The sequence below is a fragment of the Pelobates fuscus genome, chromosome 3, assembly GCF_036172605.1.
Source record: "Pelobates fuscus isolate aPelFus1 chromosome 3, aPelFus1.pri, whole genome shotgun sequence".
NCBI classification, from domain to species: Eukaryota; Metazoa; Chordata; class Amphibia; order Anura; family Pelobatidae; genus Pelobates; species Pelobates fuscus.
The window spans coordinates 172,910,304-172,933,299 of record NC_086319.1 but is presented as its reverse complement, the minus strand read 5'-3'; the positions used below and the strand labels follow the sequence as shown (position 1 = coordinate 172,933,299).

General features: G+C 42.6%; 1 protein-coding gene across 1 annotated transcript in view; it reads left to right on the top strand.

Moving 5' to 3' along the window:
- LOC134602642 (potassium voltage-gated channel subfamily KQT member 1-like) overlaps positions 1–22,672 on the top strand; it is a 152,516-nt gene extending 129,844 nt beyond the window's left edge. The window contains exons 17-18 of the mRNA XM_063447745.1: positions 1,091–1,152; positions 21,347–22,672. Coding sequence (XP_063303815.1) covers positions 1,091–1,152; positions 21,347–21,505 — 221 coding nt within the window. The 3' untranslated portion in view covers positions 21,506–22,672. The remainder of the gene's footprint in view (positions 1–1,090; positions 1,153–21,346) is intronic.
- The last annotated feature ends 324 nt before the right edge of the window (positions 22,673–22,996 follow it).

Sequence of the window (22,996 nt, the reverse complement as noted above, 5' to 3'; positions counted from 1 at the left end):
AGAACACTCTGATTGGCTTAAACCAGCCTTCCCCCGCCCTGCAGAGCTCAGTCTGCGCGGAGCCCTCCATGGATGAAGATGGATTTTTTTTTTGCGCTCGTTTTTTTTTTGTTGTTTTTTTAATTGCGTCGGTTATTATGGTTTTTTATTTGGCCTTTTTTGGGGCTGAAGAAAGAAGATTTTAGAAGAAAGAAAACATTGAATGGTAAGTTGTTTTTTTCTAAAAATTTTTACAGGTTCTTAGTTAAAGGTCCCCCCCACAGGGGTGGGGGCCTGGGGGGAGGACAGTAGGTCCCCCCCCCCTCATTATCTTTATGGGCCACACCCGCCGCCCAGGGGTGGGGGCCTGGGGGGGAAGGAGAGGAGGTCTCCCCCCCCCCCCCTCTTCAATCACTATTGTGGCCAGAAAGAGTCCCTGTGGGCTTTAAAATTCGCCTGCCTATTGAAGTCTATGGCGGTTTGCCCGGTTCGCGAACATTTGCGGAAATCCGCGCTCGCGGTTCGCAAACTGAAAATTTTATGTTTGCGACATTACTACTCTTGAGTTTAGCTCCTCTGAACTAAACAAACCAGGAAGTAACATGGCTGGTTGTCTGATTGACAGCTATGGGGGTGTAACAAGGTTAATTTATACATTTTCTAATTTCTGTGGAAATCTGCACATTTTATAAAATGGGAAAAACTTTTTAATTCAGCAAACTGAAGTCCTTTAGGTGCTTGGAGTGTTTAACTCAAACATTGCTGTCTATAATGTGAATGTGTGAGCAGGGAAAACCTAGCACCTTTTCAGGGATTGATCAATATCCATATTCTATACTTTGCATTGGATATGGGTTGTGGATTTGTTCTAATTCGGATGCATACATTCAGGGAGATTTACCAAATTTACCCTTGAATAGCCATTTGTAAATATATCATTTGCAAATCTGATGAGAATCTAGTGATTTTTACAGGCAATTGCTATTCCATAATCTATTCTGACTTTAGTGAATAAGAGAGGTCCATGTAACTAAATTTACAGTACGGGGTGCAGGGGGGGCAACAGGAGGCAGACAAAAAGCTAATTATACTCTTGTCCTGTTTCCCACAGAGAAAGGACTGGATAAGGGATTTTATACTGTTGGTGCAAGGCTTATGCGTCTAGAGGACAAGGTAATAAAACAAATATATATGGAATAAACAACAGATGTGTATATGTCTATGTACTGCACAGAGTGATGCATTATATATAAATAGTTTTGCATACACTGACTCATTGTACCTTCAGTTTTCACTATGTATGTCCTCACTCTAACTCCTCTTCTTTCTCCAGTCAACATGTCCCTATAAACCCTCCTATTATTCCATGTATTACTCCTTTAAAATCCCTCTTATTGCAACATACAACTTCTGCTTAGAAACCCTTCTCTTGCACCGTATACTCTATATAACACCTGCCTCTAACTCTTTATATTCTCTAAACTCCTCCTGTTGCTATATATAATGACTGTTCTCTATTTGTAACTTCTTATATTACTATATATAACGTCTCCCTATAACGTCTCCTGTGTAGCCTCTTCTTGTAATTCCTCCTATTGCTCTGTGTAACTCCACCTATTGTGCCATGCAGTGGTTATTAAATAACTCCTCCTATTGTGTCTTGCCAACCTACCAATACGTTTTTCTGATATAGTCCCGCACCTCTTAATTTCTCACCTACTGGAAGTAATTGTGCATTCTGTAGAAAATAATTACTATTACAAATGGTCTTAATGCAGCTCTGCAATACAAATGTTTTCATAAAATCCTTAGGAAAAAGCGATTTGTGCTCTCACTAACAATGCATTACACTTTATTACACCTACTTCCTGATAGCCTGAATCATTGCACACTTTATGGCCCCATGTGTGCGCTGCCATGACTCTTGCATCTCAATGCAGAGCCTATTCTGCCTCTCTTTTCTCCTTCACTCTATATCCCTTCTGCTGTCATGTCATTCTCCCTGACACTTTGTGACCGTTTCCCAAAGCTGACTAGCAGACAGCAGCACTCCGATCTCATGCATGGGGTCAGCACCCAGCTGGAACCTCCCATACCTCTCCTCTTGTTCTCTGCAGCAAAGGAGAATCAGTGAGGAGTTTAAATCTGCTTTAATTGTGAGTCTGTCCTGCCCACTGAGCTGGAACAAGCTCTGTTCTCTTGGCAGTACCACAGGCCTGGCACAGACAGGGTGCTGGGAAGTCTGAGCGCAAGTATTGTCCGGGTGAAACACAGGCAGAGAATGTCCCAGACACCCAAGCCAAAAAGCAGCCAACTAAACTCGGTCCCATTCGTTTATCCCACACAATAAGTTTCACAAATTATTCCTCTGTCACTCAGGAGCTTGTCCCAAACTCACCCTGTGCTTTCTGGGAGTAAATGTACAAACATGAATGTATTACTATTAGCCCTATTACTAGAAATATAATGGTGTGACTGTGTTTGTATATGTCACTGTTTACATTAGTATAATAAAGAACTTTGCTTGATACTGTGTGATAGAGTAAATTATGTTTATTTCTATTTGAGTATTTGAGTACATGAAGAATAGTCTAAACTAACTTGATCCCTTTATCCCCCTGTAACAGAAGGCAGCACCAGTAAGCCATGTTGCAGAGTTGGGAGCAATTTTTAGGTTATCAGAGTTGGAGTTGATCAATTTTGCCAATTCTGACTAAATGTATGCTGATGCATAAAAGTCTACACCTGGAGATTAAGGATTTAATATATCAGGCATATATTCGCAGGATAAGTTGACCACTGCCTAAAAATTTGCAGGTTATGAGCCTAAACTAGGCCTGCGAATTTGTATGCATATGATTTGGGCCTAAGCTAGGCAACAGAAGTCAGCAAATAGGCCCATTTCATATAACATTTAAATGTTGTTTTACTTACTTTGAACATTTATATGATTGATTAAAAAGATAGTCAGAATTTAAATGTGAACAAACAAAACATTTTAGTGTACTTTCCTTTATTGGCAATCGCTGGCATGCGTATATCTCTCTAGCCAGTCAGCTGTGTTTCCATATGAATTATACTATACCGCAAGCGGTAATGTCATGTGCTAAATCTCCTGAAATTTTAGTATAACTATAAAGAGAAAATAAAGACACCTAAGTGTACTCAATAACAGATGGTAATCATGTCTGAAACGTTATGGCATGAGAAGAGTGAAAGCATTGCATTGTGCCTTATGTCTACATGATTCATCTTGGCTATATATCAACAACTTTGTCTTCTGTGTATTAGTTGACCCCTAGTTTTGGGAGGGTTTTTTTGACACTAAAATGAAGATCCTGATAAGTTTTGGCCTTCCCTTCCACATTGCCATGGACTTCTTGCCAGTAACTTAGACAGCCAAATGATTAGTCATCTGTGTATATAAAAGTGGCATGGTGAATGACAAGATTTCTACTTTTCCAGAACAAAGCATGTGCTGACCATCTGGGTACAGACCAGGTTGGTCTTAGTCTGTCATGATCTAAACTATTTTGTTTCAAACATAAATATTGCTTCACCTATGCCCTGTATAGTAAATTGTTCACTGGTAACATGGATAATTTCTTTCAGAGATTGTCTTCCAGAGAAGGTATACAGATGTGAGGACAAATTCTCTTGTTGTGCAGTTTCTCGTTAATCAGCATCTTTCAATCAGTAGCAGAGTTTTATATATATATATATATATATATATATATATATATATATATATATATATATACATATATATATATATATATATATATATATATATATATATATATATATATATATATATATATATAGACATAGCAGAAATGACCGCACTCCAAGGACTTTATAGAGATTTTCAAATAAAATTTAACTTTTATTCAATCCATTTAAAAAGTCAACGTTTCAGCTCCCACATGGAGCTTTCATCAGGACAAAACTCTATAAAGTCCTTGGAGTGCGGTCATTTCTGCTATGTCTACATGATCCTTGCCAGACCAGCACCGGGCACCACAGGATTACACCAGGAGTGAAAGCCCTCGCTATTTATATATATATAAAACATGGGGGGATGGTTGCACTCACCTGAACATGCTTAAATGGGGTGCTGCTGGGGGCCATATTATACAATAAACAAGACACAAGATCCAGCGCACTCTCCTATCTACTAAACAGCAACTTCAATGTTAACAGATTTTTATTAGTTTTTTAACTAGACTGTGAGAGTAGGACCTGCCAAAGATGGGGTACATTGACGTTGTGGCAGGCCAATGTATGATTATATAGTGTAACTAAACCCCCATTATTTTTTGCCTAGATTAGGTGTTTTTAAAAAAACTTTTACAAAAACTAATAAAAATCTGTAACATTGAAGTTGCTGTTTAGTATATATATATATATATATATATATATATATATATATATATATATATATATATAGGTTTTTAGTCCATAAGTGAGACACTGTTAATCAGCACATTAAATAGTAATCTCCAAATCCTTCTCAACTCTGGCTAAACTCTCTGGGATTAAGGGGTCCTGGTGCACGCTCTGACTGCGCAGCAAACCACTGCTCCCCTGCTTCCACAGTGTCTTGATTTTACAGTCTGGGGGGAATTGTACAAAATGTTAATCTGTGTCAATTTGTAGAAAAGGGTTTCTTTAGCACTAAGTGTAGGACATTTTATTTACAGAATAGCCAGCAAATAACTGTACTCTTTCTGATAGTAGACAGCAATAGGTAAGGTTGGAGTCACATACATTTTCAGAGCAGAATAAATGCCACCCATAAGGATTACATGAATGACCTATTTTCATCTGAAGACAGCTGAACTCTCTCCGGATCATGAATTTCAAATTCCTAACTATGATTCTGGTATTTGCCACAAAGGCTTCTAATTTATAGATCGATATCCTTCATTCTTCATTTACCAGCAGTTCTCTTTATTCATAGACAAAATCTCCCTGCTTACCAGGACAGGTTTCTTATTCATATACAGAATTACCTTGTATACCCGGACATGTTGCTAATTTACCAGGATAGGATTCTTATTCATAGATAGAATCACCATGTTTACTAGGACATGTTTCTCATTCATATACAGAGTCCTCCTATCATGTAACGTTTTCATATTTAACAGGACAGATTCCAACTTCATGACTGATTCCCTATGCATAGAAAGAATTCCCTCATGTACATGGACTGTGAATTTAATGTCCGCGATATTTATTCTAATCATATGAGCAGTTTTATATACTGTATTTGAATGGTCAGAGGTTAGTGCTGGATCTGCTGTAGTATTTACTCAAGCCTTAATGTCTCAAGGTCAGTGTTATTATTCTTAAATTCCATGGTATTTGTGGTACTCATTTCTAGACTATGGGACATGTTTGAAAACTATCAAAACTAATTTGAAAGCAGAACTGCATTTTTATTGTGTGTGCTGATACAGAATTCAATTATTATATCAAGATGTGATTTTATTTTACTAAATTAACTCCATAATGGCAATCAGATTTCTCTTTGGATCCACAACTTGTTCACATACTTATCTATTACAGTCATTGGAAAAATAAAATACACCCTCTTTGAATTCTGTGGTTTTACGTATCAGGACATAGCAATCAACATTTCCTTAGCAGGTTTTAAAATTAGGTAAATACAACCTCAGGTGAACAACAACACATGACATATTACACCATTGTATTTAACAAAAATAAAGCCAAAATGGAGAAGCCATGTGTGAAAAACGAAGTACACCTTTTGATGCAACAGCTTGTAGAACCACCTTTAGCAGTAATAATTTTAATTGTTCGCTGTATGACTTTTTCAGTCTCTCACATCGTTGTGGAGGGTTTTTGGCTCTCTCTTCTTTATAGTGTTGCTTCAGTTCATTGAAGTCTGCTGGCTTTGTTTATGCACAGGTCTCTTAAGGTCCCGCCACAGCTTTTCAATCGGGTTGAGGTCTGGACTTTGACTGGGCTATTGCAACAACATCTTGAATATTTTCTTTTTCAGCTATTCCATTGTAGATTTGCTTATGTGCTTGGAATCATTGAACTGTTGCATGACCCAATTTTGGCCCAGGTTTAGTTGTCAGACAGATGTCCTGACATTTGACTCTAGAGTACTTTGTATACAGAGGAGTTCATGAACGACTCAATGACTGCAAAGTTCCCAGGTCCTGTGGCTGCAGAACAAGTCCAAATCATTACCCCTCCACCACCATGCTTGACAGTTGATATGAGGTGTTTGTGCTGATATTGTCACGATTCTGGGAACCAAACACGCTAACACACACACAGAAAAGGTGCAGTACCGGACCTTAGAGTGGCCGGGCTAAGCACACAAAGAATAGTCAGGAGACAAGCCGAGTAAGGGGAACCAGAAGACAGAATAACGAGAGACAAGCCGAGGTCAAAGGGTAGGAGAAAGTCGCAAGGTCGGATAGACAAGCCAGAGAGTATGTAACCAGAGAGAAACACAAGTAGAACAGCAATACTAGAAAGCAAAGACCACAACAGGGCAGAGAGAGACAGGAAAGGTAAGTATTTAAACCCATTGATTAATTCTGATTGGATAATTTCCAATCAGAATTAACAATCACACGTGGGAGATATCTATACCTCCCACTGTGATTGAGGCACTGTGCTTTTAACGCCGGGTCAGGTGGCTGACCCCGGCGTTTACAAAAATGTGCGGTCTCCCAGCGTGCAGCGTCATGCATGCTGCCGCTGGGGGACGAAGAGGAAGACGCGGGCGGCATCCGAGGCTGGGAGGATGCTGCTCGCCGAGCGTACGATGAGAAGGGGACCGTGGACGGCTGGAGGGTGAGTGTCGCGAGCGGACTGCAGCCTCCCCTCGCAGCCGCCCGCGGGATCCTGACAGATATGCTGTGTTTGGTTTTTGCCAAATGTGACGTCATGCATTATGGCCAGAAATCTCCACTTTGGTCACGTCTGTTCAAAAGATATTGTTCCAGAAGTTTTGTGGTTTGTTCAGATGCAACTTTTCAAACCTATGCCGTGCTGCCATGTTCTTTTTAGAGAGAAAAGGCTTTCTTCTGGCAACCCTTCCAAACAAACCATACTTGTTCTAATTGAACTGTCATGAACTTTAACATTTAACATGTTGACTAAAGCCTGTAGAGTCTGAGATGTATCTGTTGGGTGTTTTGCAATTTGTCTGAGCATTGCCTGGTCTGACCTTGGGGTAAATTTGCTGTGACGTCCACTCCTGGGAAGATAAGCAACTGTTTTTAATGTTTTCCACTTTTGAATAATCTTTGTTACTGTAGAATGATAGACTTCAAATTGTTTGGAAATGCCCTCATAACCCTTCCCAGTTTGGTGGGTAGCAACAATTGCTTCTCTAAGACCATTGCTGATATCTTTCCTCCTTGGCATTGTGTTAACACACATGTGAATGCTCAAGACCAGCAAACTGCTAAATGGTGGTCACACTTGCTGATGATCAATTAATCAAGGGCATTTGATTTTCAGCATCTGTCTGCTACTTAGCCTCTTAATTCCTATGAAATCAGTAAGGGTGTACTTAGTTTTTACACATGGCTTCTCCATTTTGGCTTTATTTTCGTTAATTAAATCTTGACATGGTTGTATTTATCTAATTTTAAGACCTGCTAAGGAATAGATTATTGTTATTATGTCCTGAGATGTAAAAGCATAGAATGCAAAGAGGGTGTATTTTTCTTTCCCATGACTGTATATCCTTGAATATTCTGTTTATCCAAAAAAAAACATCCAAGACTTTTTTATATATCTATAGAATATGACAACACAACAACAATCTCTTTAGCCAGAGAAGTCCACACCTTTATTGTTCTTACTGTAAAGAAACCTTTCCTCTGCTGTAAGCGAAAATACCTTTCATCCAGTCTCAATGGGTGACGTTTTGTCTAGTGTATATTCCTGCTAATGAACAGGTTAGGACGTAGCAGTTTGTACTGACCCTGTATATAATTGTATAGTGCTATCATTATCATCACTTGTATAGTGGAATTGTGGGATGTGTAGTCTTTTGTCCTTTCGCGTCATAGGAAATTACTCCCATGTTTCGCACGTCAGCAGAAGTGACGTGTTAGGGGCCGAGGCTTATATCAATGTGTTTCTCTGAATGTGTAGTAATGTGACCGGAATAGTTCTCACAGGCCACTTTGGTTGAGGGCAAACTGTTACTGTTAAGGGTTACTGTTACTGTTAAGATTGCATACACCCGTGTGATTTTTTTTTGTTCTGTTTGGCGCGGTTTATCACTTGTTGTTTTGTCAAGAAAAATAATTATTAGAGTGTTTCCTGTCCTGATCCTCACCAAGCTCACTTTCCAAAGGACCAACACTTTCACTCTTACCTCTATTTTTTCTCCCCTGTGGGCTGCAGCTGAATTAATTAGGGGAGTGCTCCTTTAATTTCCACCTGCGGTGATTGTATTACCTATATAAACCCCCAGCTCACTCACCGAGCTTGCACACTGTTGCTTGAGAATAGTCTCTCTAAAAATAACCAATTTCAAGTAGCATTTTAAAAAAAATAGTTTAAACCGAGTAGGTAAATATTGTTTTATTTTTCAGTATTTGTGGCATTTGATAACTGTGATAATGGGTGTTAGAAAGATTAAGATTTCACTCAGTGCACATCCTGCTACCTGTTTGCATGCCTGGATAAATCCATCCAGGGTCCATACCTCTGTGGCAGGTGTAAGCAAGTGGCTTTTCTGGAAGCTCAAATTGGAGATCTGGAGGAGGAAACCAAGGCTTTTAATAAAGTTCCACAAAAATATTAGTGTACATAAACCCAGACAAATGTCGTGGCGACTGAACAAATCACTACTATCAGACATCATGGTCATAGACCAGATCCATCAACACATCCAGGGGTACTTCAAAGACAACGAAACGGGTGATGTTTCCCCACTGACGTGCTGGGAAGCGCACAAAACGGTTATTCGAGGCCGGCTCATCGTGATTTGTGCGACTCGCAAGAAGAGGGCGATACAGACGATACATGAGCTCAGCACGGAAATTTAGATATTAGAGGCCAGACACAAACGCACCTTAGACGCGACGACCTACGAGGAACTACTGTCCAAACGGAACCAACTCACCACACACCTGAACCGCGCAATCCAACGCTCATACCAACATTATAAACATATGATCCATGAACACGGGGACAAATGCGGGAGACTGTTAGCAAATCTCCTGAAGCAACGCAGAAACCAACTATATATCCCAAAAATCAAGGACGCACAACAACAACTCAGACACCTACCGGAACAGATTTCGGTAGCGTTCCATGCGTACTACCAAAACTTATATTGTCTCCGACACACCGCTCCGGAGATACCAAGACCCCAAAAACTAGAGGACATCCGCAGATACCTGGATGCGGCTGATATACCGGGAATAGGGGAAGTAGACCAGGAAGCACTAGAAGCCCCAATAACCCCAGAGGAATTAGCGCAAGCCATCAAAAAAGCAAAATCGGGCAGAGCACCGGGACCAGATGGCCTACCCCTCCAATATTATAAAACCTTTGCAGGGGACTTACTGCCGAAACTCTTGGCGGCACTGAACTCGGTCCAGGACGGGGCCACACCAATGGCCCAATTCACCTCGGCGAACATTACCCTCCTTCCGAAGGAGGATAAGGACCGGACACTATGCCCAAGCTATCGCCCGATCTCCGTACTGAATACGGACCTCAAACTATTGGCGAGTGTACTGGCGGCATGCCTGGCACCGTTACTACCAGCCGTAATCCACCCGGACCAAACGGGTTTCATACCAGGCAGGGAGGTGCGGGACAACACTATCAGAGCCCTGAACTTCATAGCACACGCGAAAGCGCAGAAGATCCCAGCCCTACTCCTGTCCACTGACGCTGAAAAAGCATTCGATAGGGTGGACTGGGACCTGATGTTCGAAACACTCCGCTCCCTCGGCATCAGGCCCAATTATATGACCTGGGTGCAGACGCTCTACACCAATCCAACGGCAGGCATCCGGATCAATGGCGTACTGACAGACCCGTTTCAGATCCACAACGGCACCAGGCAGGGTTGCCCGCTCTCGCCCATACTCTTTGCACTGACAGTGGAGCCCTTCCTCAACAAGATTAGACACAACACAGACATCCGGGGACTGACAGTCGGAAACGTGCACCACAAAACTTTGGCGTACGCGGATGACATGCTGTTCGTGGTCACGGACCCGGAGACGTCCCTACGAGCGATCCAGACAGAATTCTACGTGTATGGCAACATCTCGAACCTCCGAATCAACTACACAAAATCGGAGATACTGAACTTAACTACCAGCCAAACCCTCAAATGCGTGATTCAGGAACAACACTCATATCGCTGGTGTGACCAACGCATTAAATATCTGGGGATATGGCTTACACCCGGTAGATCTATACGCCCACAACTACCTCCCGATACTGAGAAAGGCAACGGAGGAACTGCAAAGATGGGGATCCTATTACATATCCTGGCTGGGCAGCGCGCGGTGAAAATGACGCTACTGCCGAAACTACTCTTCATATTTCAAACAGAGCCGATAAAAGTCCCACAAACGTTCTTCTTGGTGCTTAAGACGGAGGTCCGCACCTTTATTTGGAAGGGCAAATCCCCACGCATAGCGCACACCCAACTGATCTTACCCAAGCTCCGGGGGGGCTTAGCACTCCCAGACTTTGAAAAGTACTACCACGCGGCACACATCACCAGGGTCATCAGCTGGTCAATAGCCAGCGGCACCAAACAGTGGACACAACTAGAAGCTGACATAACCAGCTGTGACCTCAGAACCCTACCGTGGATCACTAAGGCAGCATATAGGAGCAAACGCATCACCAACCCATTCGTGGCAGCGACCATGCAAGTATAGCACGGGCAGGGCACGAAACAATACCTGACTACGGACCCATGCCCGCTCATACCCCTGAAGGGAAACCCAGATTTTCGGCCCAACACTAAGCCCAGCAAGACACAATATGATACCCCGCATAAAAGACTAAATGCTAGATCCATCCCGCAAAAACCTTCCCTATTGAGGGACTTAACGCAATTTGAACTTCTCTGCACACACGACAGGGAACCTCCTCGTGCCATCTCACAAATCTACACTATCTTAATCACGAGCAGATACTTGCTAGCACCACCGTGCATCAGAAAATGGGAGGAGGACCTTGAGGAAACTATGAAAGACGCGGACTGGGACAAAAGCATTACCCTGATACAAAAGACACCGAGCTCGGCACGCTCCCAAGAAAACACGTACAAGATCCTTACCAGATGGTACCTGACATCGACGGCGCTACGCGCCAGGAACCCAGAACTCCAACACACGTGCTGGCGATGCGGGGAGGAAGCTGGTACGCTTATATATATATATATATGGTGGACATGCACTCGCATCAGACCGTTCTGGGACAGAATTAGGACAATAATACACGAGGTCACGGAGGAGCTCCTGCCACAGTCCCCAGCCGCCTTACTCCTACACCACACCACCATGGCGATACAAACGTACAAGAGATCGGTTATCCCTCGACTCCTGAATGCAGCTAAGGTGACCATCCCCATCTTCTGGAAACAGACCAGTACACCTCCCATAACGAGGTGGATAGAGGTGGAAGCCACAAGATCATTCGAGGACATGAAAGCAGAAACCCCGAACCTCAGGGACCGTCATACCAAACGCTGGTTCCACTGGACGAGACTAACCACGTCAGACTCCTTCCGGCACCATTTAACCACACCGTAACCGGTGGCAGGAGGAAGAGACCCAGGGAGACACAGAAGGCGAAAGGACGACGACGGGGCACAACGGGCCGGCAGGGGACAGGGGGCGAGACACAGGATACCTGACCCACCTGACCCGATCCCACACACGGACGCCACCTCGCCACAGTGACTGCCACAGCTAACTGAGACGGGCATGACACCCGCAGACATGACGACCCACCACCGTACGCGCCCTACTTCTGGACAAACAAGACACAGAATGATCACAAAAACAGGCGACCGACCTGGTAACGGAGTCATGATGACATAGGCGCCGAAGGTGTCAGACAAACCACTCGGAGGAACACACGACCATACATGCACGACGCAGACACGAGAGACGAGCTCCAACTCCCAACTACCTGAGCCAGCACTCTGGATCCCAGGTAAGCCACCCTCCTGTGTATGGCTAGAAAAGTGTATATTTTGATTTGTGTGTGTGTGTGTGTATGTCTGTCTGTCTGTTAGTGTGTCTTTGTGTGTATGTCTGGCAGTGTGCCTGTATGTCTGTCAGTGTGTCTGTGTGTGTCTCTGTCTGTCAGTGTCTTGTGTGTTTCTGTCTGTCCGTGTGTCTGTGTGTATATATATCTGTCTGTCAGTGTGTCTGTGTGTGTTTCTGTCTGTCAGTGTCTTGTGTGTTTCTGTCTGTCAGTGTCAGTGTGTGTATGTCTGTCAGTGTGTCTGTGTGTGTATACATCTGTCTGTCAGTGTGTCTGTGTGTATCTATATGTCTGTCAGTGTATCTGTGTATGTCTGTCTGTTAGTGTGTCCTTGTGTGTGTATATCTGTCAGTATGCCTGTGTGTGTGTATCTGTATGTCTATCATTGTGTATGTGTATATCTGTATGTCTGTCAGTGTGTCTGTATGTCAATGTGTGTTTATCTGTATGTCTGTCAGTGTTTGTGTGTATCTGTATATGTGTGTCTGTCTATCCGAATATGTATCAGTTTGTGTATATGTGTATCTGCATGTGTGTCAGTGTGTGTATCTTCGTGTATGTGTATCACAGTGTGTGCGTGTGTGGCAGTGTATGTGTATATGTGCATACATCTCAACATTCAAACACCAACACTACACACAAATAACCACCTGCATGCCATCTTCAACACTACATACAAACACACCCCTGCATTCAAATGTCAACACTACATACAAACACAAGTCTGTATCAGACACCAAAATTATATATAAACACACACCTGCATTCAAAAAACCAACACTACACGTAAACGCATGCTTGCATTCAAACGCAAACACTACATACAAACTCACCCCTACATTCACACAAACATACTCTATACAAACACATGCTTACAGTCAAACACACAAATACTGCTCCGTGCTAAATACAATCCTGCAAGCATGGGGAATCGGTAGAGCTTCAGCTTTCAAAGCATTGTTGAAATTGCACGACAGATGGGGATCTATCTTTTAGCCATCCTGTGTACATACACATAACGTCATACAGTCTGTATGTCTCTGTATGACGATCTGTGTATGTATTCAAAAGGAATAAATGCAGGCAACACTCTAATAGTAATAATGGTATATTTATTGATAGGTGAACCACCCCAAAGAAAGTGCATCGTTTCGGCTCAGCAGAGCATTATTGCATGATTAAGGCTCTGCTGAGCTGAAACGTCACACTTTCTATGGGGTGGTTCACCTATCAATAAATATACCATCCTTACTATTGGAGTATTGCCTGCGTTTATTCCTTTTGAAGACTTTACCGGTGGATCCAGCGATGTCTGCCTGACACGGAGCATCTATCACTGTGGATGGCCGGAGCATTTACACGGTATCAGTGTGCAGGGTTCTTTGTTTGTCTGTGTATGTATGTCTCTGTATGCCTTGTCTGTATGTCTCTTTATGACTGTCTGCGTATGTATGGCTCTGTATCACTGTGTATGTATTTCTCTATATGCCAATGTCTGTGTCTGTATTTTTGTGTGTGCCTGTGTCTGTATGAATGTATGTCTGTGTTTGTACGACAATGTACCTGTATGCGCAAATTGTCTTCCTGTGTTTGTGTGATTGTGTGCCTTTTATGACTGTGTGTCTGTATATCTTTGTGACTGTGTGCCTGAATAATTATGTCTGTGTGCTTGTATGGTTGTGTGTCTGTATGTTTGTGTATTTGTGCATGTATGTATTTTTGCCTGTATCCATGTCTATGTCTATATGGGAGAAATAGAGAGATAGAAAGGGGCTGACGGGGAAGTAAGAAATACATAAGAGGGGTTGTATGAGACACACTAAAGGGGGGTGTAAGGCACAAAGGGACCAGAGGGGTAAGAGAGTGGATATGCAACACTAATGGGGGTAAAATTCAAAAGGGGGGCTACGAGACACAGAGGTGAAGATGCATTGGGTTTTTTTGGGTGCGGGAGGGGGGGGGGGGGGCGGGAGAGCGTCAAAACGCATCTTCGCCTGTGTAGTCAAAAATCCTAGCACCGGCCCTGACAAAATCAGGACTGGCAACACCCTAACTCTTACCTCACTTTCTGCTACCTCACTCAACTGTTACTCAGCTGTGGAAATCTTTATTCCTGGGCTGCCATATGGTCTCAAAGCAGCATAGGCCCAGCAAACCAATCTGGCAGATTTCAAAGTGTAAAAAATGAAATAGGCAAACCCTTTATTTGACCCTGTAATTTTCTAAGACCCCATAAAACCTGTACATGGGGGGGAGAGGGGGAATCATTGTACTCTTGAGACATCTCTGAACATAAATATGTGTTTTAGAGCAGTAAAACATATAATGATGATATCATCCGTAAAAGTGCAATTTTTGAGTGAAATGGAGGTACTTTTGTACTCGTGGGACATCACAGTATACACATTTGTGTATTTTATTGCAGTAAAAGCTAACAATTACAGTATTATGACATTCACAGTTAATTCACAAATGCCATGCACAATTTATTAATTTGTATACATTCATACATGTTTTTAGATTTTATTCATATTAAATTCTGTTTCATATATACATATTTTATGCAAAATCAAAGTCCTATTTCTCCTGAACAAAATGATATCTAATAAGTGTGGGTGCACTTAATATGAAAGAGGTAAATTATGGTTCAACAGACAAATTGTCAAATGCCAACATTTATTTTAGTTCAAAACTTGTGCAATTGCCTCCGTTCTTAAAGTGGCACTGTTATGGTCGAATCACGTTTTTTTTTTTTTTTAAACCCCTCCCGACTCCATTACATCTAATTGGCCTCCAAATGCCTCTAAGCCCCTAAGCTCCCCATCCTACCTATTTTTGCATCTTTATTTCGTGCCCGGACCTAGGTCCTGGGCACTGCCATCTTTGTGTGGGTATATGAAGTCCCTGTTGGACACGTCATCTGCCAAACTAGATAGCGCTGTGAAATTCCCGTGCATGCCCAGTTAAACACTTGGGCATGCGAATCGGAATTTCATCTATTCATTCGTCAGAAAGACGAATAAATGAATAGAAATTTCAAATGAATGAACAAAGACCTCCTAGTTTGTTCATTTGGTTTATTACAAGGAGGGAGCTACCAGCGCGCAGCTCCCTCCTTGTAATAAGTAAAAATAGAAGCGGCAGGGAGCAATGCTCCCCACCACTTCCTAACACCCCCATGTCCTCCTTCACTCTACGGGGGTCAGTATGACCCCCATAATAGCATAAGGGAGATTAAAATCTCCTGAATGCCCCTACTTGCTATGCCGCGAGTAGAGCATGTCTACTAAACAGTGAGCAGCCAGTGAGCTGCTCACTGTTGTAAAACAAAAATCCCCACCCCCCTTCTAACAAATGGCCCCATGGTGGGGCCTCTATTAACTAGCAGGGGGACATAGTGTTCCCCCCGAGTTCCCACACGTGGGGGCTATGTAACTAAACGGGGGGCATTGGGTCCTCCTTGGCCCCCATCCATGAGCGGCTTGTGGGGGCCCTAAAAGACAATGGGGGTGGACCCATTGTCCCCGCCCATGAGCCGTAGGTGTGGGCCCTAAATAACAATGGGGGGGACTGTGATGGACCAACCTGGCACCCCGACCAGGTACCTCTGCCAATCAATGCTCCTAGTGCTCATCGAGTACTCCAAGCACTTCACCAGACACCATCAGCACTGTAGTCCCCACTTCCTAATGCGCGTTTCATCAGATGAGCTGTGGGCTCTCAGTGATCCTGGTAGATAGTTTATTTAAGCAGATTACTTGATCAGAAGTCTGTTTATTTCACCAGAATCCCGAGCATCGCCACTCTCTATAGATCTATTGGTGCAGTAGGGACACTAGCAATAGCAATTATAGTTTCAGTATCCTAAGTATCTAGATAGGTGCCCTTGAAGGCACAGATACTACTATAGTTAGACCATATTAGCCTGCCTCCCTTCTCTCATTCTGTTAGGCAGTGCAGGAGGTTCAGTGACTATAGCAGTTGGATTTTCGTCTCCCATATTGACCTTCATAGCAGGAGACTACAACATCACTGTCTATTCCTACCTGCACTAAGGGGCTCTCGGTGATCTTGATAGATAGTTTACCTAATTACTAGATTAGAAGTTTTTAGTTTTTTATCAGGATCCCGAGCATTGCTTATTTCAATAGATCTATTTGTGCAGTAAATCCTATCTGCACATATATACGTGTGGCTGGTGCTCTTGATAATATTGAAACAGCACCATTTTTCTCGGTATACAATCATTGCTGTGGAATTAAAACTTAGCTTACCAAATGCTAGACATTTTGGGCTAATTCTTTAGCAATAATTTGGTTATGTCTGAACTTATTTCACCCTATACACGGGGTAACGTTACAACAAACTGTTTAATTTAGCGAAACAAAAGGGTATATGACCAAGAGGCAGCAGACCTTACTAAACGAGTATAGATAGAAATCTATCATGCTTAATTCAGATATAATGTCTGTCTATGAATAAAAACAACAGTGTTTACGGAACCTTACAATTATATATCGATATAATTACAACCCTAAGCATTTATAACAATAACAACTGTAGCAGTTCACCTAGGGAACATTACTAGCGGTATACCGATACATTTATTGCAACTGACTTACCATTGATATTTAGAAACTCGGCAGGCTAATTCACGTATCAAATGTATACCCTGCTTTTAAGTCAGCACTTTGAGCACTAAAGCACTGTGGTTACTAAATATAACCTGTTTTATTTTATTCTATCGACCTAGTTTTACTGTGAAATAATAAAGGTTACGTTTTAAACTTATATTAGGGTAAGCAGGAACTCGTTTAATGGTAGCCACAACTAGCCTTATATGCAAGTCCCCATGCAAGAGATACTCCCCCTTGGACCTGAGAGTAAACCACAATAGAAACAAATACACAATTACATTGGCTCTCATATCCAGGAGACAATCCTTCCCTTGTGCCTGGGAGATAATTGAGTCATGGACTGTACCATGATAAACTACAATTATCTCCAGGCAGAAAAACACACATTTCAGCAATCCCCCGAAAGTACCCCCTAAAACCCATGGAAACCTCATAAAAGTTACATCCGCTGATATCCCCGATCTGGGTGACCAACATATCCAAAAATCACCCAGATCGGTTCAGGGGTTCAGGATTTTCATGGAAGTCATATTTTGACCGACCATGGTCCCATGCCCAAAACAGTTCCAGAGCATCAGGGCTTGCAGTCGGTCTAGTTTGGTAGTTTCCAAACGAACAAAATACCGAACATAGTTAATATTCATACCATGGAGCTTGTTCACCTCATTCAGACAAACGATTCCACCGAACAGCGCTCTTCGAGGATGTAAAGTACCAAACGTAGGCTAAAATGGAAGTCCAGCGGTGTTCGGGAGTTTCAGTGTCCGAAAACAGTTCCATGAACTCGACGACCAAACACTGCTGCCTGCGTTCGCGGGAACAAGAAGGCCGCCACCTCGTGGTCGACTATGCGAACTGCGGCCACCCACACGAACAATTAGAACGCTGCAGTTAGAATCGTTAAGAGGTGATGATAGCACTTAACACGTTTCTGGGTGGTCCCTGGTTCGTGTGTCTGTTCGGTTCCCGAACAGGATTGCAAAAAGGCACGAACAAAGTCTTTTATGAGCCTTTTTGCATGGCCCGTAGTCCTGAGACAGGAGGCTGGCAAACAGGCCCCTCCAAGAACAAATGGCGAGGTAGGTTATTCTTAAAAATGTTTTAGGGGGGTTTACATTTAGCCTCCACCAGTTGCCCATGGGTGCGGGCCATGGGGGGGTAGGACAGTAGGTTCCCCCTCCATAGTCATTTAGGGCACCCAAACGCCACTCATGGGTGGGGGCTGGGTGGGAGGACAATAGGTTCCCCCCCATTTCATTTAGGGCCCCCCCTCACCGCTCATGGGTGGGGTCGGGGGGAGGACAACAGGTCCCCTCCCCATTTTTATTTAGGGCCCCCACCCGCCGCTCATGGGTGGGGGCCGGAGGGGACAATAGTTCCCCCCATTTTCATTTATGGCCTCTACCCTCCGCTCATGGGTGGAGGCCAGGGGTGGGACAATAGGTCCCCTACATTTTCATTTAGGGCCCTCACCAGCCGCTCATGGGTGGGGGCCAGAGGGGACAATAGTTCCCCCCATTTTCATTTAGGGCCCCCACCCATGAGCGGCCGGGGGGACGCTAAGTCCCCCTTTAGTTTAATAGTCCCCACTCGCACGGCATGGGTGGGGGCACGGGAGGGAGGACACTAGGGAGCTTTTTTTAACAGTAAGCAGCACTGGCTGCTCATTGTTTAGTAGCTATGTCCCTACTCGCGGTATAGTAGTAGGGGCATGTCTACTAGTATTAGTAAATTTGTAATTTAGTAAATTTGGCTGAAAGACCAATCTTGCTCTTTCAGCCTTTTGGTAGATAGCTTCCTAATAACATAGCACGAATAGATCAGAATGTTATTCATTCAAATGAAATTCCGAAACAAAGTCCCGAATTGCGTCCTAACACGAATAGAGAAACTATTCTCATTCTGTTAGGATGAAATTCTGTAGTTTCGCCAGTGTTCTGTCTAAGTGTCAGGACGTTCGGGAATACTGACAGGAAGCATTGTGAGATCACAGAGGAAAGGTGAGAATTGAGATCACAGAGGAAAGGTGAGAATTGTGGGAATATTTCTGGAAACGGAGGACACTTTGCACCTCTGCTGGTCATAGATGGTCAGGCGTAGGAAACCTCCATAAGACAAATAGTCCCTACTTTGTCTTATGTTTTAAAGAAAACTAGAGCAGACAGGAAGAAATGAAGAACAGATCCTGACAGAAGGAGAGAAGAGGAATCGATTGGGGAAAGGTAAGTTTGGCATGACAGTGCACTTTAAGGGGTTAATTGGGGTTGCTTACTCATTAGTGATATTTAGTTCTTAGGATGTCCAATGCCAGTGATGGCAAATGCTTACATGCCTTATAATAAACTGAAATATATCAGGAGCATGTTCCTCCTATCTGTCTCTCTCTCTCTGTCCCTCCTGCCTGGTCCTTCTTTTTTCACTTTATTTCCTCTTTCAGTTTACCATGATTTGTATTCCTTCTGTATATCATGTGTGTGTATCATGTACCATAATGCAAATATATGATTCTATGCTCAAAACAAGCAGTTTGTTTGTGGTAATTTGCATACATTGCTGACTCTATTAGAAGGTTTACAGATAATGCATTTGCAACAATGCTGCAAGAACCAGTGGACCTTGAATTATACATAGAAACATAGAATGAGACGGCAGATAAGAACCCTTTTGCCCATCTAGTCTGCCCAATTTTCAAAATACTTTTTTTTAGTCCCTGTCCTTATCTTAAAGGGACACTATAGTCACTAGAACAACTACAGCTTATTACATTTGTTCTGGTGAGTAGAATCATTACCTGCAGGCTTTTTGCTGTAAATACTGTCTTTTCAGAGAAAATGCAGTGTTTACATCACAGCCTAGTGATAACTTCCACTCCTCAGATGGCTGTTAGAGATCCTTCCTGGGTCATGGCTGCCTAATATGCATCCAAACATTCAGTGTCTCCTCCCGTCTGCATGCAGACACTGAACTTTCCTTATAGAGATTTGTTGATTCAATTCCTCTCTGTGAGGAGATGCTGATTGGCCAGGGCTGTGTTTTAATCATGTGGGCTCTGCCCCTGATCTACCTCTTTGTCAGTCTCAGCCAATCCTATGGGGAAGCATTGTTATTGGATCAGGCTACCACTTCTGATGATGTCAGCAGACTGCTTGTTTTTTCTGAGACAAACAGCATGCAGAGTTGCAGCTTCAGGCTTGAATACAGTAAGATTTTGCTATATTTATGGAGGCATGAGGGGCCCAGGGGGGGGCTAGATGGTGGTTTTAACACTATAGGGTCAGGAATACATGTTTGTGTTCCTGACCCTGTAGGGATCCTTTAACTCTAGGATAGCCTTATGCCCATGCCACACATGCTTAAACTCCCTCACTGTGTTAACCTCTACCACTTCATCTGGAAGGCTATTTCATGCGTCCACTACCCTCTCTGTAAAGTAATACTTCCTGATATTATTTTTAAACCTTTGCCCCTCTAATTTAAGACTATATCCTCTTGTTGTGGTAGTTCTCCTTCTTTTAAATATAGTCTCCTCCTTTACTGTGTTGATTCCCTTTATGTATTTAAATGTTTCTATCATATCCCCCCTGTCTTGTCTTTCCTCCAAGCTATACATGTTAAGATCCTTTAACCTTTCCTGGTACGTTTTATCCTGCAAATAGAAACATCTCATCTATGACTGGCATCCAGGGAGAGGAGCAGGATATCTGGGTGCCTTCTGCCACAAATCTATTTTCATTACTGCCTATTGGGCCTAATTTAGTACAGACAGATGATGGAGAGATATGGGGATTTACTCAGTAAATTATACTGAATCGGAATATTTGCAATTCAACTATTTAAGCCTAAATTCAGTTTCCAATTTTCTACAACTTGTTATATATAGTCCAAGCTCCCTCAGTCTGCCACAGAGGAGGGTAATGGCTCTTCTGTTCCCCATGCGACTCTGGCTACCTAGAAACTTCTCTTCTGAACCTCACACAGGGATGTAAATAACAGGTGTGGATGACTAAATTTAATAATCCAGGGTCTCTGGGCATGAATACACATGAAAGTTACATTTCTTGCCTGCAACTCGCAGTAACAAATCAATAACAGCAGCCACCAGTTACATCTTCAGCTAAGATGTCTGACTCCCATCAATCCTAGGCAGTCTGGGAAATAAATGTTCTGGTGCTGCTAAAAAGGTGAGTGTGTGTGTGTGTCAGTGTAGCACTCCATGGTTGCTAGAATGCCAGAGAATAGACAATCTAGTACTGACAGCTGTTATGCAACAAAATCACAATAAGAAATGTTATATTTAAAGATACATAATGGTAAAGCATGTGTTAATGAAAAAACTAATGGCATCTCTTGGTTCTGGAGGCATCCATATACTACTTAATCCTCCATGTCATTGTTTCCCATTATGCACTCTTCATCATTATGTATTCTCTCTCTCACTTTGTATATATAAAGCTTGTGTGTGTTCCCAACAGGTGACTCAGATGGACCACAAATTGGATGAAATTTTACGTGTCTTCCGAGCTCAATTGGTGCCAGAAGAGGATCAGCTGCTTCCCAAAGAGCAGGCGTCCCCAGCCCTTCATCGGCTGCACCCCTCTCACAGTTCCCCCACTCCCAGCCGCAGGTTCTGAGAACTAACCCTCAACTCTAACCATCTCCTTTGGGAGACCGAGAGACTGAATCTGACGGTGTCTGAAATTTCAGCAGGAGCTGGCTCCTTTTGGGATGAGATGTTTACTCTCACAGCCTCATGAGGCACAAAGCTCCATGTCAGCTACTCTCACTCACAGTTCGTACACGCTCCCTCTTTCAGTGCTTCCTGAGAGACTTCACTTTTACCCATGGCCCACAAATGCTGCCTTCACATTTGTAAGGAACTGTACTGGTGAATGTCTGGTACATCTATGTTAATGTTGGTTCCAACAATCAAGTCATAAAGTCCCATTGTAGAGTGCTACGGAAATTTGCTGGCGCTATATAAATAATAAAATAATCTATACATCATCTAATAATAAGTTCTGCTTTTGAGATATATAGTGGGTGCAGAACACATAATCCAGGATATTGAGTTCAGCTGAGATAACCCATTGACATACACTGGCACAGGTAACCAGGTGCAGGTAGTTTTGTTCATACTTTGGCATTCAATTTGCCTAAATGGTAACATCTCCAATTCCTGTACATACAAATTCTACTGACCCTTATTCATTAAAAGTTATGTAAGTCACTACTATTTAGGTAGTGTACAACCCATACATTTATATAGTAAACCAAAATATGTCTAGGTCTCAGATAATACCTACTAAAATGTATATGATAAAATATTGACCTTATAATGAGCTAAGTTGAAGTCACCAATTAAGATGCTAAAAACCCACACCACCCCTTTTATAGTGTCAGTAATGCTGTCACGGAGGTGCAATTGTTACAAAGAATAGTTCCCCATTAATCCAAAATGACATTGGGTAAATAGTTATGGTAATTTCATGACACAACACACACGTACCTAATCAATGCATTTCTATTTATCAGGATTGTGGACATGCTCGCCTTATTTCCACCTCATGTGACTGCCACCCCACTACTTACAACATCAGACATACTCCCCATCACCAACATATAAGGCACAAGAATAAAAAGTAGTGTTTCAGAGCCTGCATATGATAATGAATAACTAAGATTAAATGAGGTTTATGTCACCTTGAATATTGTCAATATTAATTAAACCACTGTGGAGACCAAAGTTTTATGCAAACAAGTCTGAAAGTGAATAATTAAAGGCTATATAGAAGACCATAGTTGTGTCATTGTGCTCATTATCCAGTTAGGGACATAAGTAGGCAAAGGCTAGTCCTGGGCCTAGAGCAATAGGTCTTTCCCTGTTTTGTTTTGTTTTGTTCTAGCAATGTACTGCTTCTTCCTAAAGCAACCACCTGTTTCCTTATACCTGGCCTGTTCCGTGTTCTCTACTGCCACCAATTCAAAAAACCTGCTCCAGTGATGGAAGCCTGGAATTCACAGACATAGTCCTTTACAAGTATTATCATTAGCAACCCACATTTCCATTTTACATTGTCTGCTGATAATATGAATGGGTGCCAGGATGCAAAATCATATGTAGG